The sequence below is a fragment of the Acanthisitta chloris genome, unplaced genomic scaffold (genome assembly GCF_000695815.1).
Source record: "Acanthisitta chloris isolate BGI_N310 unplaced genomic scaffold, ASM69581v1 scaffold3696, whole genome shotgun sequence".
NCBI classification, from domain to species: domain Eukaryota; kingdom Metazoa; phylum Chordata; class Aves; order Passeriformes; family Acanthisittidae; genus Acanthisitta; species Acanthisitta chloris.
The window spans coordinates 22,691-39,887 of record NW_008679581.1 but is presented as its reverse complement, the minus strand read 5'-3'; the positions used below and the strand labels follow the sequence as shown (position 1 = coordinate 39,887).

At 46.4% G+C, this 17,197-nt stretch overlaps 1 protein-coding gene across 1 annotated transcript in view; it reads right to left on the bottom strand.

Moving 5' to 3' along the window:
* Positions 1–16,058: 16,058 nt before the first annotated feature.
* Positions 16,059–17,197, bottom strand: part of CTIF (CBP80/20-dependent translation initiation factor) — a gene marked incomplete at both ends in the record, with an annotated part of 1,706 nt that continues 567 nt past the window's right edge. The window contains 2 exons of the mRNA XM_009077342.1: positions 16,059–16,358; positions 16,978–16,987. Coding sequence (XP_009075590.1) covers positions 16,059–16,358; positions 16,978–16,987 — 310 coding nt within the window. The remainder of the gene's footprint in view (positions 16,359–16,977; positions 16,988–17,197) is intronic.

The window sequence follows — 17,197 nt, the reverse complement described above, 5'->3', positions numbered from 1 at the left end:
GTCTCACAAAATTATGGCAGAGACTGGCTCCCTGCCCTACCAGAGGACTAGGGCATCCTAGGCTTGGCATTAAAAGGTCACCCTGCTCCTGAACTGATGGTTGCTATGACCAAGGATTATCCAAGTGATGTGATTTATGGAGCAACACCAGCAGGAAGTGTGCAGGGAGATAGCTGCCTCCCCATGGGTCCTCCAGCTGAGGAGCAAAAAAAGCATTTTGCCCAAAGGCAGGATATGAAAAGGGATGTGTGTTTTGGGAGTGTGTGGCAAAGAGCATGGGACAACACAGAGAAGCAAATAAGAACCTTTTCTGAGGATGGCAGGGAGTGCAATATGCTTACAGCCAAGGAAGTTTCCCTGAGCCCTAAGTGATGCTCCAAGTTTCTTGCACGATATCCCATGTGACTTTGCTTGTCTGTCACCACAGTGACCTCTCCTCAGTAGTAAAAATTAGTAGACACTAAGTAGAGGAAAATTAAAGAAGAGAACAAGTTTGTTCTCCACACCGTGTGTTCCCAGTGTGGGTTGCACAAAATTTGAAATCCGGTTACTAAGTAAATTATCTTCTATCTTTTTCATCTCAGTTTATTCCTACTGCCTCAAAAAAAGCACTTTGCTGCTGCAACGCTCCAACCTGCAGCTGCTCTCTGCAAAGCCAGGGAGACAGAGAAGTCACCACACCAAAGTTCACTCTCATGCCTTGGACAACGAACGAGATCTTTCTTTTGGAACAAAGTAAGTGCAGCAGCTATTAAAGAAAGACAGGCAAAAGCACAATGATTATTTTCATGACACAACCATACCCACAGAATATAGACTAGAATCACAGAATCATCAGGGTTGGAAGAGACCTTTAAGATCATCAAGTCAACTGTCCCCCTAGCACTCCCACTGTAACCCATAAACCCCTAAACCATAGCACCCAGTGCCAGATCCAGATACCTCTTAAATACCTCCAGGGATGGTGACTCTACCATCTCCCTGAGCAACCTATTTAAATGTCTGACAACCCTAACAGTGAAAATTTTTTTCTAATATCTACTCTGAATCTTCCCTGTTACAGGGTATGATCATTCCCTTTAGTCCTCTCACTGCAGGCATGGCCGAAGAGACCATCCCTCACCTCTGTACAACCCCCTGTCAAGCAGTTGTAGGCAATGATGAGGTCACCCCTGAGCTGTCTCTTCTTGAGACTGAATGAACCCAACTGCCTCACTTCTTCCTCATAAGACATGCTTTCTAGATCTTTCAGGAGCCTTGTGGACTTTCTCTGGACATGCTCCAGCACCTCAACGACCTTTTTAAAGGGAGGGGCCCAAAACTGAACACAGTACTCGAGGTGTGGCCTCACCAATGTTGAGTACAGGGGGATGATCACTTCCCTAGTCCTGCTGACCACACTGTTCCTGATCCAGGCCAAGATGCCATTTGCCTTCTTGGCCACCTGAGCATACTGCTGGCTCATGTTCAGCTTTCTGTCTATCCAAACTACCAGGTCCCTTTCTGCCTGGCTGCTCTCCAGCCACTCTGTCCCCAGCCTGTAGCACTGCATGGGATTGCTACGGCCAAAGTGCAGACTTAGAAAATAAGTGAGGGACTTATTAATCAGTGATGACTAATTCCTCTCTATCCATTTCTGTAAGTCAGTTGCCCAACTGTGTCTGGGTCTCTGAACTCAACCTGCAGCCAAATCCTGTTGAGTCTTCTCAGACTCTCTGGGGGAGTTTGCAGAGTTCATCCTCTCATTATCCTGCCAGTCTCTGGGCAGTGATAGAGGAGAGACTTATTACCCGAGGATTACCAAATCACTCATTCTGGAGTTTTCATTTGAAGTTTAATGCAAAAAGCAAAAAAGAAACTGATGTCCTGACTTCTGAGAAATAAAAAAAACAAGGAGATGATTTGCATACCCTCTGCAAAAGGAGGGGGTGATACTGGTTCCTCTGACAAAGTAGGAAAAGCATCTTACCAGAGGTAGGACTTAGTTTTTTGGACCATGGCTGCCTACAGGCCAGAGTTGGGCTTGGCAGGAACCTCCATGGCAGTTGGACTTGCAGTGCCAGGGCTATCCTGAAGCATCCTAAGATACTCATCTGCTTCAGGGTTGTGCCACACTGTCACGGCATGCACAAGGAAGGTGGTCTGGGGAGCTTTGTGCTTAAATTTGGCCTTCAGACTGCAAGTTTGACCTGTACCACAGCACGACCTATGCAGAGGTGTCCCAAATCCCTTCAGGTGTCCACGTTTGACGAGATCATTCCTGTCTGTTGCTGTCATCTAGGTAGTTTGATCAATGAAGCTATGGGTGCAATTCACCTGGCCGCAGGTTGAATGTGCAGGACCTGTGACCCATCATGCTGGGCATTAAAACATGGAGAGAAATTCAACTGATTCTCCGAAGGGTGTCCAAACAAAATGGATGAGCCAGAGCAACAGCATAGGAGAGGTAAGGTGCTAGCTGGCAGTGAAGAGCAGCTCAGCAGAGAACAAACCTCATGTCCTGTGTGCCTGGGGCACATCCGATGGAACTGTGCCCTGATCTACAGACCTCCACACAATGATGAGAAGCCTTGAGGGAGATGAAAAGCTCTGAAACCAGACAGCCAGGTCACTGCCCTGCCCAGTGAACTTTATTTGCTCTGGAAATGCCTCACAGAGTTATATAAAAATAACCTGTGGATTGGCTTGCCCCATGCTTAGGTGGTGATGTCAGGGCAGTCAGCAAATTATCTTTCATCAGTTTGGCTGTATTTTTAAACATGAATTGTATTACTAATTTGGGGGTGCTCTAGTCTGTAGATAATTTGGGTGTGTTTACTGGATGACCTTCCTTCAGTGCCTATAGTTTAAAATAGAATGTATTTATACCAGGTAGCAGGGTTGACCTCCCTTCTCTGCCTGGTTTGGGACAAGAATTCATTGAGAAACCATGTGGCAAGTGAGGGGATGCCAAGGAGACCTCTAAAGAGGTCTCATACAGGAGAAATTTGGGGCACAAACTTGAAGGCTAAGCATGCTCATCATGTTAGGCCTCATGGTAGGCTGGGTTGGCCTGACTTGATACATGATAGATATGGGCCATGGCTCAGCAGATACTCTGACATCTCCAGTTGGACCCTCTGTAAACTTGGCTGAAGCTCCTGCCAGCTTCAAAATTCAAAATGCCTTAATTTTGGGGATTGCCACTCTTGCACTCAAGTGAAAGCCCACTCCTCATCCCAGTATAGAGGCAGCTCATACAACACTATAATTTCTTGTCCCAGACAGGAGACCTCTGCAAGACTAGGACAAAGCTAGAAGAACAAAGAGGACTGGCCATTCCATGGAAGAGGAGGAAATCCGTTCTCTTAACATTTTTGGTGGGCAGCAGAGTCAAGTGGAATGAGAAACATAATTTTGCCATTGGATCTAAGCCCTCGTTTCAGCCCAGACAGCTGCAGTTGAAAATTCATCCCCTGGGACTTTGCCACACTTTTTTCAAGATGAGTCCCAAATAACTTTTCCCCAGATCTGGGCCCACTAACTCATTGCTGACTCTGACACCTCCAAGCTAGAGGGCGAAAGTCTAGTGTGGGATAAAAATAAGGGTTAATTTAAGCATCACCACCTTCTGATGGAAGAAAACCCCCCACATTTGGGTTTGTTTCTCTGTAAACACAGGGTTCTTCCTCTGGCAGCTCTGTTGTTTACTCAGTCATTGTCATGGAGGCAGGAAATACTGAGTCAGAAATATTGCACAAAAAGAAATACATAATGCTTAGATATCAGTGCTATGCTACATGAAAATCTGAGGGAGGCTGTGCTAAATACTTGACCTTACCGGCAAGGTGCTGTAAAATTCTGGAGCCTTAGATGTGTTTGGAAAGAGCTTGAGATAAATCAAATGGGTCTGAGGAGGGAACTGATGGATAGAGGTTAGGACAGACTCTGTCCTTTACTGCTGTGCTGGAGGAGCACATCCTCTGCCTCTTCCCTCCCCAAACCCTCCTAGAAAGGGCTCCATAAATGACATTTTGCACACTTAACATTGCTGCATCATTCCCTGCTTATAATTTAAATACTACTAGTATTTAGGTCCAGGCCAGGAGGAGGTTCTGGAGTGTAGTGTTGCTTTCTTGGGACTAAGATGAGTAGTTTATACTTCTTTACTGTGGAAGTTTATACTTCCAAACTTGCGTTTGGAAAAAGCTCAGAAAGTGCTGGAGAAACCTGTGGCAGCACCAGAGAACCATCAGATACCTTTGCCCATAGACCACTGAAGCAGAACAACCACTCAAATTTTCATCAGGAATATCCCACTCAACATGGATATCACTCCACAAGCTCCTCTGCTGTACTAAACTACTAGAGATGATGGGACATGTTGTGGGACTATCAGCTCCTCCATGGGCTCTGATCTTTCTCGGGCTATCTGCAGCAACACTCCTGGCCTCTGCCTACACCAAACCATACTGAGATTCCACCGCACCATCCCTGCTCATGCTGCTACTAGTATAGGGACAAGAAGACAAAGCAAGGCAAGATGATGATAGAAAAACTGCTTTGAGCCTGCAGCTTGCATATAGGACTTGTGAAACGGCAGCACAGGAGACTGGGGTTTATTTCCAGTCCTGTCTAGGCTCCCGTCCCCTTTGTACCCTGATTTCCCCTCCAGCAAACAGGAACGATTTACTCATCTTCCTCTCCAAAGTGCTCTGGGGCATGTGATTGAGACATGCAAATCATGGCAATTATTATTACTCCAACAAAGAAGCCATTGACATTTAAAGCAGATAAAGCTTCTAAATTACAGATGACATCCTGTGCCCAGCCTCACACAGGTCCTGGCTTCACTCAGTCATGAGGCATTTCACTCCCACAGACTTTCATCACATTGTTTCCTCCAAGCTGGATCTGCACCATATGAATGCACATCAGCTTCTTCTTGGGGTGTTTTGGCCATTTTGGGAAGAGAGGAAATCCTGCTGGTGGCCTTCAGCACAGACCTACTTTCATGATGGCCACAGGTCTGTCAACAGTTTTAATAACAGAGATTTCCAAAATGCATTGTATGGTGAAGGTCCAGGTTACCAGGACTGTGATTACCACTCCACGGACACCTACTACACATCAGCTGACCATCACATGATTTATAACGTGCATTAGATGTCGCTGACCAATTCATAGTCAGAGAATCACAGAACAGTTTGAATTAGAAGGTTTAAAGCTTATCTAGTTCCAGGCCACTGCTGTGAACAGGGATACCTTTCTGTAGACCAGGTTGCTCCAAGCCCCGTTCAACACTTCCAGGGCTGTAGAATTCTTCCAGTTCTACAAGAACAACTCACAAAAGATCCTGCAGCCATCAGACAGACACAAACAGTGCTTATTCCTCTCAACAGGATTTGGCCAGGAAGGGTAAAGGAAGGTCAGAAAACTCCTGGCTCTTCTAAAGGAGATGCTCGGAAAACTTCCAGGATTAGGAACATAATGAATTTTAAATTCCTCAGGTTTGGGTAGCTGAGGCAGCTGATAATCAGAGCCAACAGGAGCTGTGGGTACTTCCTACATCTACAAACCCCCCAAGGTGACCACTTGAACTTCCTGCCCTATGACCTCTCTGTCCGGCTCCAAATCTGGGATCAGCAGCAATTACCCACTCAATGTGGGTGTCTCATGGCTTCAGCTAGTAATGTTTGTGAGGTTCTTGGATGCAGATGTGCCAGCAGTTAATTATTGATTTAGCTGAGGTTTAAATCATCCTGGTAGTAACATAATGATAGATGTGCAAACAAAAGTGCTGCTGCTAGAGATCCTGGAGCACTGTCTGGGTGGAAGCTCTAGGAGGACCTGGAGGGTGAATTCAGTAGCATGGTCTGCACACCACCACCAGCAAACACATTTTGTCCTGGATGTTTGCCAATGCCTCCTCCAGCAGTACCCAAGTTTTCCTTGTAATTTAATTTTTATTGCCATCCTTCCTATCTCACACCTTTCTGGATCCCCAAACATGTGCCAGGGTGTCAGTTCAGCTGAATAACAGCAGTTTATCACACTTTAAATACCTGTTATCCCATGAACCAAGACACAGCAAAATACTGCCAGGCTCAGGCAGATCTTACAGTGAGCAGAGAGATATGGAGAGACCTACCATCTGCAGGACACACATAAGAAACTAATGATATGTTTGAGAATCAGAAGCCAATCTCTCAGTTGTGTGGAGAGGAACTGGAGGGAAGACTAGGGACCATAAAGAAATACAAATTAACGTCCTTGCTGGGTTGTCATCAGACCAGCCAGAGTGCCTGTTTGACCCAGCCCTGCAGACACCCTGTGGCTGTAATGTCCAGTAGAGGCTGCTCCTGCTTGGCAGCCTTGCTCCTCTGGAACATTGCAGGAGGTCATTCTTACATTCATTCAAGTCCTGGTATTGTGGGAGCCTTGAAGCAGTGATGTGCCCTTTGCCTTTGTGAGTGTGTATGGGAAAACCTAGGCTACATTTGAATGTTGGGAGGCACCAAGAGCCCTCCGCACCCCAAGACGGGAAGAAAGTATCCATGTCCTCTACAGCGTCCAATCCTTAGGCCAGCAATGCCCTCCGCATCACATGGATGTGGTAGGAAGAGAGGGGATCAAGCACAGTAGATCCCTGCTCATCCCAGCTTTCACAGCAGTGCTGATACCCCCACTTCATGGAAAAATTTATTAATACGAATCTTTCATCCCACAGGCTGTGTTCCTCACAGCATGAGCTCCGTGCATAACCACAATGGTTTGAAAAAATCCCCGAATAACCTATTTTGGGGCTTTCAAAGGTCATCTTGTTTGAATCTCCCTGCCATGGGCAGAGACACCTTCCACTAGACTAGGCTGCTCCAAGCCCTGTTCAACTTGGCCTTCAAAACTTCCAGGGATGGGGCAGACACAGCTTCTCTGGGCAACATGGGCCACTGCCTCACCACCCTTACAGCCAAGAATTTCTTCCTAATACCTAATCTAATCCTGACCTCTGTCAGTGTGAAGCCATTATGCCTTGTCCTGTCACTTTAGGCCCTTGTCCAAAGTCCCTCTCCAGCTCTCTTAGAGTCCCTTTAGGCACTGGAAGGGTGGGTCTCTAAGATCTCCACAGAGCCTTCCTCTTCTCCAGGCTGAACACCCCCAGCTCTCTCAGCTTGTCTCCACAGCAGAGGTGCTCCAGCCCATAGAGCATTCTCCTGTGGACCTGCTATAGCATATGTCTTCCCTGAACTGAGGAATACAGAGCTCCATTGTGGCCAGAGTTCTAAGTCTTCTCCTTTAAAAGAAAGCAAAAAATCTCAGAAAGATGCACGCAAAAAATTTGGTGGGTGTGAGGGCACCGGGGTCTTGCAGGCAGCTAGCCAAATTCATTATGGGATGGGTTTTCCCTTCATCTGCCCAGAGACTGAACCACACAGACGATGAGGGAACCGGTGGAGTTAACACTCAGCCAGAGATATTTGTGGCACCCGGGGTGCATGTAAAGTTTCATACCAAGACCCTTTTCTAAATTCTTTTGGTCATTGGAGAAAACACTGCAACTGTTTAGTCTGCAGGGAGGTGGTGGCTCTGGCCCAGCACTCAACGTCGCTAAGCAAACATGCTGGAAAACGAAAGAGCTGACAACCCTCTTATCTCCTCCGTCTGCGTTTCACCACATCTCTCCTACCACCATGGCCAGGCATCTGATGGGCAGTGAGTACTGATGCTGGATCTCCTTGCTAGAAGTGCAGCTCTGGGATCAGGGACAAGCAATCACTGAAAATCAAGTCCTGGAGGTGAAGTATCAGTCTGCTAAAAAATGTTATTTACATAAAGGAGCTCAGAAAATCTTACTCAGAGGCTAATATTTACAATATCTATGCAGCCAGGGAACTTCTGCTATAGGAAATGTTCTATTTGGCTGGTTGTTTCTGTTTAATGGATGCAAAAAGATGCATTAATCTTTTCTGCTCATCTCCTGAAGCATAGAGGTTTGGAGCACCCTACAATGCCTCTGAAGCTGCCTATCCATGTTGGGAAAGCTGAGTTTACAGGAAAGTGCTGTGGTAAACAAACATCCACCTGCAAAAGCCCTTGATCCCTCCATACTTTGTGTTTCTAAAGGAATGTTTGTGATTACCATGACGTATTTTGCCGCATGTTGGCAGACCTTGAGCATCACCACGTAAGACTACCGGATGGCATGGGCTGGAATATTGAAAAGACACATGGAAACACACCTTACTCTTATTAACAAAACAGAAATGGAAAGATTTTGTTTTCCCATCCTGACATTGTTTCCTTAGCTGGCGGACACTTTGCTCTCACTGTCTACAGTTTCAGTTCCTGCTGCTCCTGGACTGGAGGCGCATGTGACATCATAGTATCACAGAATGGTTTGAGTTGGAAGGGACTTTAAAGATCATCTAGTTCTGATCTCCTGCCATGAGCAGGGACACCTTCCACCAGATCATGTAGCTCAAAGCCCTATCCAACCTGGTCTCATCGCTGAGTTTGGATTCCCAGCACTGCCAGAGATGCTCCTCCTAGCTCCTCTAATAAAAAATACTATGTAAAGAAATAGAAATTAAAGAAAACCCAAACTCCCCCTGGCTCCAAACCCCAAAACCAACCAGCAGGAAAAGTGGAGGAATTTATCACTATGAGGTAAAAGAGAAGCACTGGTTTTGGATACTGGACAAGGGGAGAGAGCATGGTGGGGACTCCATGGGTGTCAGCACTACTGATGACATCAGAGGATGTGTAAGGATGGGGCAGCAACATCCAGCCACGTATCACTTGCTCCTGTCTCCAAGACTCAGATACTGTATTTTCACTGGTATCAGACCCAGACAGGTGTGGGACAGGGACATGAAACAACACTCCTATACCTCATTGGTAATCCCCTGCATATCCTCTGGCTATTACACTCCCAGGACTTGTCCCACCAAAGCCATTTCCCACCATCATTTTACATTTGCTTGTTTAAATGGCAGCAGCAGCAAAGATAAGGCTGTGTAAAATGATCCCCACAAGGGAGGTAAAGAGGATGTGGACTTCGTGGAAGCACTGATTCTCCAAATTCAGATTTTGACAGATAGCTACACAAAAAACATCCGGCAGTTAAAAGAACTGAGCCTATGCCTGGCTGGTGAATGCTGAGGATGCCCATGCTGTGACACCCACACTGCAGGTCCCACAGAACTGTCCCTCTGGGGTGCCACCACCACAGGCAATTTGTAAAGATCCGCCACAGCCTGTTTGGGCAGCCTGTGCTGGAGCATGCCAGTGAAGCCCATTTGGTTGGTACAATTTCCTGTGGCTCAGCTAGAAATCATCAAAACTCCTGAGATTTCCTGCTGGCAAGCACAAGAGTGTCTCCCATATTCTGTGCGCACGCAGCTGAATGATGCCAGGGATGAGCAAAGCACAAGTTATCCCACTTTTCCTTGTTCTCAGGAAATAAAAAGATGTGCTGCTCTTTCCAGCGTCCTTCTACCCAAAGCCCAGCACTGGGCCGATGCTGACATCTGTGACTGGTCTGGCCTTGATTCAGGACGTGGCATCCCCAGCACCTGCTTCTACAGCATGCTCCTCTGCTGGAAGGATGCTTTGTTCCATAGCAAAGTGACTGGAGGATGTGGAGCTTTGCAGGACAGGTCCCAGGCAGTGCAGTGCATCACAGGGTCCCAATGAGTCTCCAAAAATCCTGTGCCCAGGAGGGGCAAAGGAAACCAGCCAAGAGCAGGGCTGGAGATGGCAAGGTGGCTGTGGGTACAGGCAGCAGGCATCTTCCAACCCTGCAGCATCCTGAAATCCCCACCTTGTGGTGGCTGCAGCAGCCTGAGCCAGATTTATGCCAGAGCAGGTAGGAGCAGATGGTCTGCCAGGAGGGTGCCTTAGGCCAGCTGAGTCCCTGGGCCGGAACGAATCTGCTCCCACATCCCGGGGTTGGATTTGAGCCTTTCAGGAGCAAACAGGGAGTAGAAGCTGATGCCAATTCAGCCTGATCTTGGAAGCCTTAACATTGAAATATCCCTCTGCTTTTCCTCACCTTTCAACCAACGGATAAATGGATTTTGAGGCTTTTTTTTTTTTTCTGCCTCTCCTACCAGGACTCCCAGCATCCTCACCCACTAGCAATGGCCAGGGGCAGCTGGGAGCCCACACAAGGGGTAGGCTACTGCCTGGCTCTGTCCCAGTGCTGCAGGCAGGATGCAGGCAGGCTGAGCAGTCTGCAGTCTCCACCTAGAGCCCAGCAGAGCCTCTGCTCCACACTGCAGCCCGTCCACAGGGTGTACACAAGTCCCACCACACAAAGCCCCCTGGTCTGAACTCGGCTGTGCTTTTAGCAGGCAGCAACAGCTCAGCCAGAGATGCTCCAGACATTCCTCACCACCAACTTGCAGGACAAAGAGAAGCCTCTGCTGAGTCCCACCACCAGTGCAAGATGCCCAGACAGGACATCCACTGCCCAGCAGAGGTGATGAGACAAAGTACCACCTCTGAGGTCACACCACATGCTGGAGCAGAGGGTGGTTCCCACCATGGCCTAGAAGCCTCAGACCCTCCAAGGTGAAAAGAAGCCAGGAGAAACCACACATAATTTACCTATGGAGTAAAGGTGATGGCTATTTTTTCACAATACACCTGAGCATTGCAATACAAAACCTTACTAGGACATTGAATTCAAGTCAAATATGCCAAGCTTTGCACTTTAAGGGGTTTGTTTTAGAATCTTAGTCTTACTTCCTGTCAATCTCTCAACTGCATGATGCACTGCTACTCCAAATTAAAACACCTTTTCTGCGCAGAGCCATGAATGGGGCTGCATCGGACAGACTAGAACCCAGTGACCTGCAGACCTCCTTGGCATCTGCTGTGATGCCCTGCTATGTCAGTGGCCCTGCGGCCACCTCCAGCTGCAACTCAGCTGCTTGAGGTAGGTTTGGTCTCCAAAATCCATCCCTGGGCTCCAGCTGAGGACTCGTGCAGTGCAATCCCACTGCTCATTTAATTTGGGACCTGACTCAAGTATTCCCAGCTCAGAGAGTTCCTACTGAAGGGAGACCTCAAAGCAGTCTACAACTTCCTCATGAGGAGCAGCAAAGGACCAGCACTGATCTCCTCTCTGGTACCAGGGATAGGACCTGAGGGAATGATATGAAGCTGTGTCAAGGGAGGTTTAGGCTGGATATTAGGAAAAGGTTCTTCACTGAGATGGTAGTGAGGCACCAAAACAGGCTCCTCAGGGAAGTGGTCATGACCCCAAGCCTGCCAGACTTCAAGGAGAGTTTGAACAAGGCTCCTAGGCACATGGTGAGATTGTTGGGACTCTCCTAGACAGGTTCGGAGCTGGACTTGATGATCCTTGTGGGTTCCTTCAAGCTGCAGGAAATTCTGTGATTCTACAAAGTTTCTACAACCAGAGTCAAGGACAGCATTCACCCAAGAAAGGGACATTTCTGGGGCATCAAGAGGTTAAAGCAAGATGATGAACAAACCCTGTGTAGGTATGCAACATAGTATATAATAAGGTATGCCATAGGGCATGTATTAGGATGTGCAATAGTGTATGCAATGGGGTGTGCAACAAGGTAAGTCACTGGGTATGCAGTAGTGTATGCAAGAGTAAGCATTAGGTTGTGCAATAGGGTATGCCATAAGGTATCCAACAGGATATGCATTAGGGTATGAATTTTGGTATACCATAGAGTACACAATAGGGTAGGCAATTTGGTATATATTAGGGTATGTATGCATTAGGCTATACCATAGGATATGCACCAGAGTATGAATTTTGGTATACATTAGGGTATGCAATAGAGTATTCTAGAAGGTATCAATTGCAGTATGCATTAGGACATGCCATAGGGTATGCTGTAGGGTATCCAACAGAGTATTCAACAGGGCATACAGCAGGGTATGCAGTAGGGTGTGCAATTTGGTAAAGATCAGGGTATGCCATAGGGTATGCCCCAGGTATGCAACACAACCAACCCTTCTCTACTGGCACCAAAGGCATTTCCATCTGCAGGGATGAACCAAACGCTGGCTCTGGTTGCAGGCCAGCACACACTCTGCAGCAGGCTCTGCTGCTCTGTGTTGGGATGTTCATTTCATGATGGGTGGTGTTTTTTTTTTTATTAAAAGAAGGTATCAGCCTTCTGTTTGATGTGCTGTTGGCTGTGGTTGCTAAGGGGAGCAGTGTACAATTACAGCCCCAGTGATGTCCACTCTAATAATACACTTGGCTCTGCATAGCTCAGATGCAGACACAGCTCTGCTATAAAGAGCACGGCCACTTCAACAAAGGACTACTCCAACTTATGTTACATGTGAAGGTTTTGTGGCACATTGCTACACCCCGCCACTGGAAAAAAAATAGCCTGGACATGCCAGTGTGTGAAACTATGACAAGCAAAACCCTCTTGCCGGAGACCAACTTTTAATGTATTAATTAAGAAGGTATTCTAGAGGGGTGAAGAAACCAGACGTGCTCACTATGATGTTCTTGACCATCCCCAGCCATCCAAGCTCCCTCCACCAGGTCCATCCCAAGGGCTCACACACCTCAAAATCATTCCTTCTACCACACACTAAACCAAACTCAGTGAGAAGAAAATCAAACCCAAATCACAAAATTGTTTAAGTTGGGAAAGCCCTTTAAGATCACCAAGTCAGCACTTCCTAGTCCTCCACTGACCCATGTCTCCGAGTGCCACATACACATGGCTTTTAAATCTCTCCAGGAAAGGTGCCTCCACCACTTGTCTGGGTAGCCTCTGCCAAGGCTTGACAATCCAGATGCCAAATGACCCCCCAGTGCCAAGCTCCCACAGGGCGGCATCTCCCTGAGCTCTACCAGCTGTTCAGCTCATGACTGCCCTTTCCATATCTCTTTTCCTGAAAGGTTCGCAGCGCCCAAATTCAAGACTTGGCCAAGATTTTCGACCAAAACACAGTGAGGGATGAATTCAAAACAGAGTTTTCCTGATGGGTCACCTTAGAGCCTGAAATGGACCAATGCCGGCTAGGGGAAAGCTCTTTAGAGGAGCTGCTGGCAGGGAGAGGGATGATGCGACAACATTCCCCTGCTGCAGTGCTGGCATCTTCTTGGGATCAAAACAAGTCCCCTGAGATAAGCCATGAACATGTGCAACCCTTGAGCACAAGCACCTTGTCGACAGCTGAAAATAACCAGGAACCAGGTTAGAAAGAGAGTTTACTGCCTGTTCTGCAGGAAAAACCCCTTGCTGTTTGTTTAAGGTCCAGGGATGCTGTCTATAAGTATAGGGACGCTGTCTGTAGGCACCAGGATGCTGGTAGGGCAGCTCAGAGGGTTAACACATTAATTTCTGAGATCCTCTGGTGGGACTGATCTGTTGCCATTGCAGTCCTGAGAGAAAGGGACAAACAAGCCCCTACAAAACAGAAGCATCTGCGAGGAGCAGATGCAGGGGTGAGCGGTCCAGCCCCAGGCGCCAGCAGCACAGGGAGGGGATCACGTTGATCCCAATTTATCACACCCCAGCAGAGTAATTCCCCAGCTTGCTGGTGCCCAGCGAGTTGAGCTCTTTAGGTCCGGGGATCAGATTAGTCTGAAAGGTGCTAGGGAGACATAAATCCTGCTCTGGAGCAAGTATTTTATCAAAGTTGTTTTTTGTTTAATTAATGGTAAATTATCTAGAAATGGCTGATAGAAAATATCTGATGGTGGATGGGCCTGAAAGGGAGTTGTGTAATGTTATATCACTCATATATCAATACATTATTTGTATATTTCTATCTATCTATCTATCTATCTATCTATCTATCTATCTATCTATCTATCATATTGATATATAATAACTGATACCAAAGTATTAGTATATCAGTAGGATACCCACATTACTCCATAATATCCAATATGCCTTACTGATATTGATAACATATTATCAATTCCAATATCTCATACTGATATTGATAGTATTGATAGACCATCAACCTCCCACACCGAGCCAGTTGTGTTCAGTATTTTACGCTTCATACCTGGGTCAGTCTCCAGCCAGGACTACCAAGCCTGAATGCACAAAAAATTCCTGATTTAGGGCTTGACCAAAGTGCTTCATTAATCTGCGTGAATTCATCCCATTATTTTAGTTGGAAAAAGAAACTCAGCTTGGAGAAAGTCTAAATCCTTTATTATCAGAAAGGTAATGCTAAATTATTTAATTTCACATAGCATGTTGCTTTTGACCTGTAGTGATCTGTCACCCTTTTCCCCAACAAGACATTTATAAAAGATGTGCAGGGGACTGAAAAATCCCTTCTGCATATTTTCCTATGCTTCAGCACATGAACTTGGTAACCCACACACCCTGCTTGCTCTTTCCACTTCATTTCTCCCTAATCTCCACAACGGACACCATGCTCCCATCACACCATGACTGGCTACATGTTCCTGAGAAGCACTTTGAGACTCTCTGGAGATAGGAGATATATAATTTATCCTACATTTATGCTGTGAAGAGCCAAATATGAAGCCACTTATTCTTTCACATGATGCTGCAGTATAAATCAGTATACTGGGTCTGTTGGCATGGGTGGAAATGCTGGGGCAGGAGAACAAAGCAAATTAGAAGAGTCCTCCCTAACCCAGCACTGTCATCAGTCTCAATTTTTGGAAACATGCTGCTGCTTCCTGGCCATCACTCCTGGACTCTATTTTGGATTTCTTAGCAATGCTCAGGAAACAGGGAAAGACACAAGCATGACCCAGTATGGGAAGAGTGGGATGCACTGAGGGTTTAGAGCTCCCTCCAGCTACTTGCTGCTAAATCTGGAACTGATGGTGACCACAATTTGTCTCATTCTGCTTTATAATCACTTAGGAAATGAATCGTTTGGAAAAAAAAAATCACCGCTTGGTGCAGATGATGGGCTGATGTGTGAGCTGCCCAAGGGCTTTGCACAGAACCATAAAGAAGTGATTTTGCAGATTATCTTAAGCTTGTGTTAGATACTGATTTTCATTACTTTATTTACTCCTTATTTCCCTGCTTGCTGTCTTGCCCAAAAGCCAACTCAGGGTACAAGCAGTCAGGCACAGCATCCAAGAGAGGATCTCCAACAAGAGCAGCAAGGACAAGCAGCTGAGTCAAAAACCGGAGTAAACTGGAGTGATGCTGGGCAACAAACGTGCAGAGAGCAGAGAAATGAGACAAAAGCTCTGTATGTCCCACAGATGAGACATGTGTGAGGGAATGGCGAAATTGAAATTCACATTAAATTAAGGATGGAAATTCATGGTTTCAACTCTGTCTCCTGAGGCAGGAAGTCAGAAGTGCATGTGACACCTTCCCAGAAAACAACCCCTGCTTTGATGGCGGCACAACAGTACAACACACTCCCGTCAGCAGTCCACGGGCAGTCAAGGACAGTCCGTTTTGCCCATCATCCACTATTATCACAGAATCATCTAGGCTGGAAAACATCTCCAAGCCCACTGAGTCCACTTATTAATATCATGGACCAGTTACAAGAGCCACTGCTTTTTTCTTCCCCGTGCAGCTATGCTGTCACTGATGGTTATGGAGCAGAACAACCAACCAGTGCTGCATATACCAATTAACAATTCACCCAGAATAATGAGCAAATGCACAAATTATTTCAGTTTTGTTTGAAACCAGAAACCAGAAGTAAGCCCTCCAGCCAGGAGATGCAACCAACAGCCCACTTAGGGACTATGACTTAACTTGGGATCACTGGGGCTGACACAGACTCTCCACTCTAACAACCTATACTGTAAGACCCTCCCAGTTCACTTCTCTCCATGTCATGGGGATGCTGCCTCAAGCAACTGAGTCGTTTCACAGATGGGCCCTGGTGTTAGATACCATAATTATACGAAGAGTTCATGAGACAGGAATGAGGAGCAACTTGACAATGCCCTCAGTGCCACATTAGCTATGGTAACGACCAAATATGTGCACAGACAAAATGGCAGGTACACTTTGTACCAGCTCTGCTCCAAATGCATGTTAAGACCAGGTAAGGTGGTGCTGCAGGCATCTAGCCAACGAATTTTATCTCATTACCTGCAACATGTTGAGGAGCAGACTCCGGAATTTGGTTCCTTCCACCATGAAGAGGGCCATTTTGTCACAGAGCTTGGCTGCAGTGGAAGCAAAGCTGCGGTCTGTAACCGCTTTCTGGTAGATGGTCTTGACTATCTCCCCCAGCATCTCCTCAGAGTTAGTAGAGTTCTGAGCCTCCTCCATGAATGTGGTGAGCTTGGAGTCAACATCACTGCTGTTGTTTCTCATGCTGTTGAGAATTTCAATTAGTTTGTCCATTTTATTCTTTTCAGGATCGGTGGTTTCCACCGTGACTTCGTCCTGGTCCGTGAAAAGGGAAAGACAAGGCGTCTGTTACACAAGGAAAAAACAGACATATGAGCCCTTGTCCTTGCAGAAGCAGAAAAGGGGGAAGGGGATTGGGGAGACATATAAACAGACAGAGAAAAGATAAAGCATCTTTTAGCAGCACAGTGGTATAATATCAGCATTGAATGCCACAAGCAAATGAATCCCATCCCAGAAAAGTTCTCTTTCACCATTTCTCACAGCACTCAATCCCAAAGTTCTCTCCCTCAGCTTAGGGAGAAGACATCCTTGAGGGTTGGATGCCAAAGTCTGACCACCCCTGACTGCCTTCAGTGTTTGCAACATCATGATAATGGACATTTTTTTGCCTCTATGGAGAAATTGCACTGACATTTGCAAAATGCTCAGACAACAATCTTACAAAAAAATCTACTTTTTAATATATATATTTAATGATGTAAATTGAGATTAAAGATGTCACATGATCCCAGCATTCAAAAACCTCTTAACTTTTTCATCTCTTGGCTGTTACACTTTTGACTTCACATCGTTACCATAGAAATTATTGATTCTGTTCAACATGCCCTTTCAATATTTGCCCCTTTTCCCCAGTGCAAGACATTCATCCCACTTGCTCTGGTCTATGTCAATAACAGGCCTGCTGAAGAAGCACAAAAATCCCTCAAGAGAAGTTCTGACACTGAGAGAGTAAGATAAGTTGGGTGCATTGATGGAAAGGTCTCTTGGCCCCACCCCACCCTTTGTATAGAGAATGGCTAATAGCCAGACTCTTGGAAAAAGGGAAACTCAGTGTTTCCTTAAGAAATAATACCTTTTCTTTTAGCCTCCTC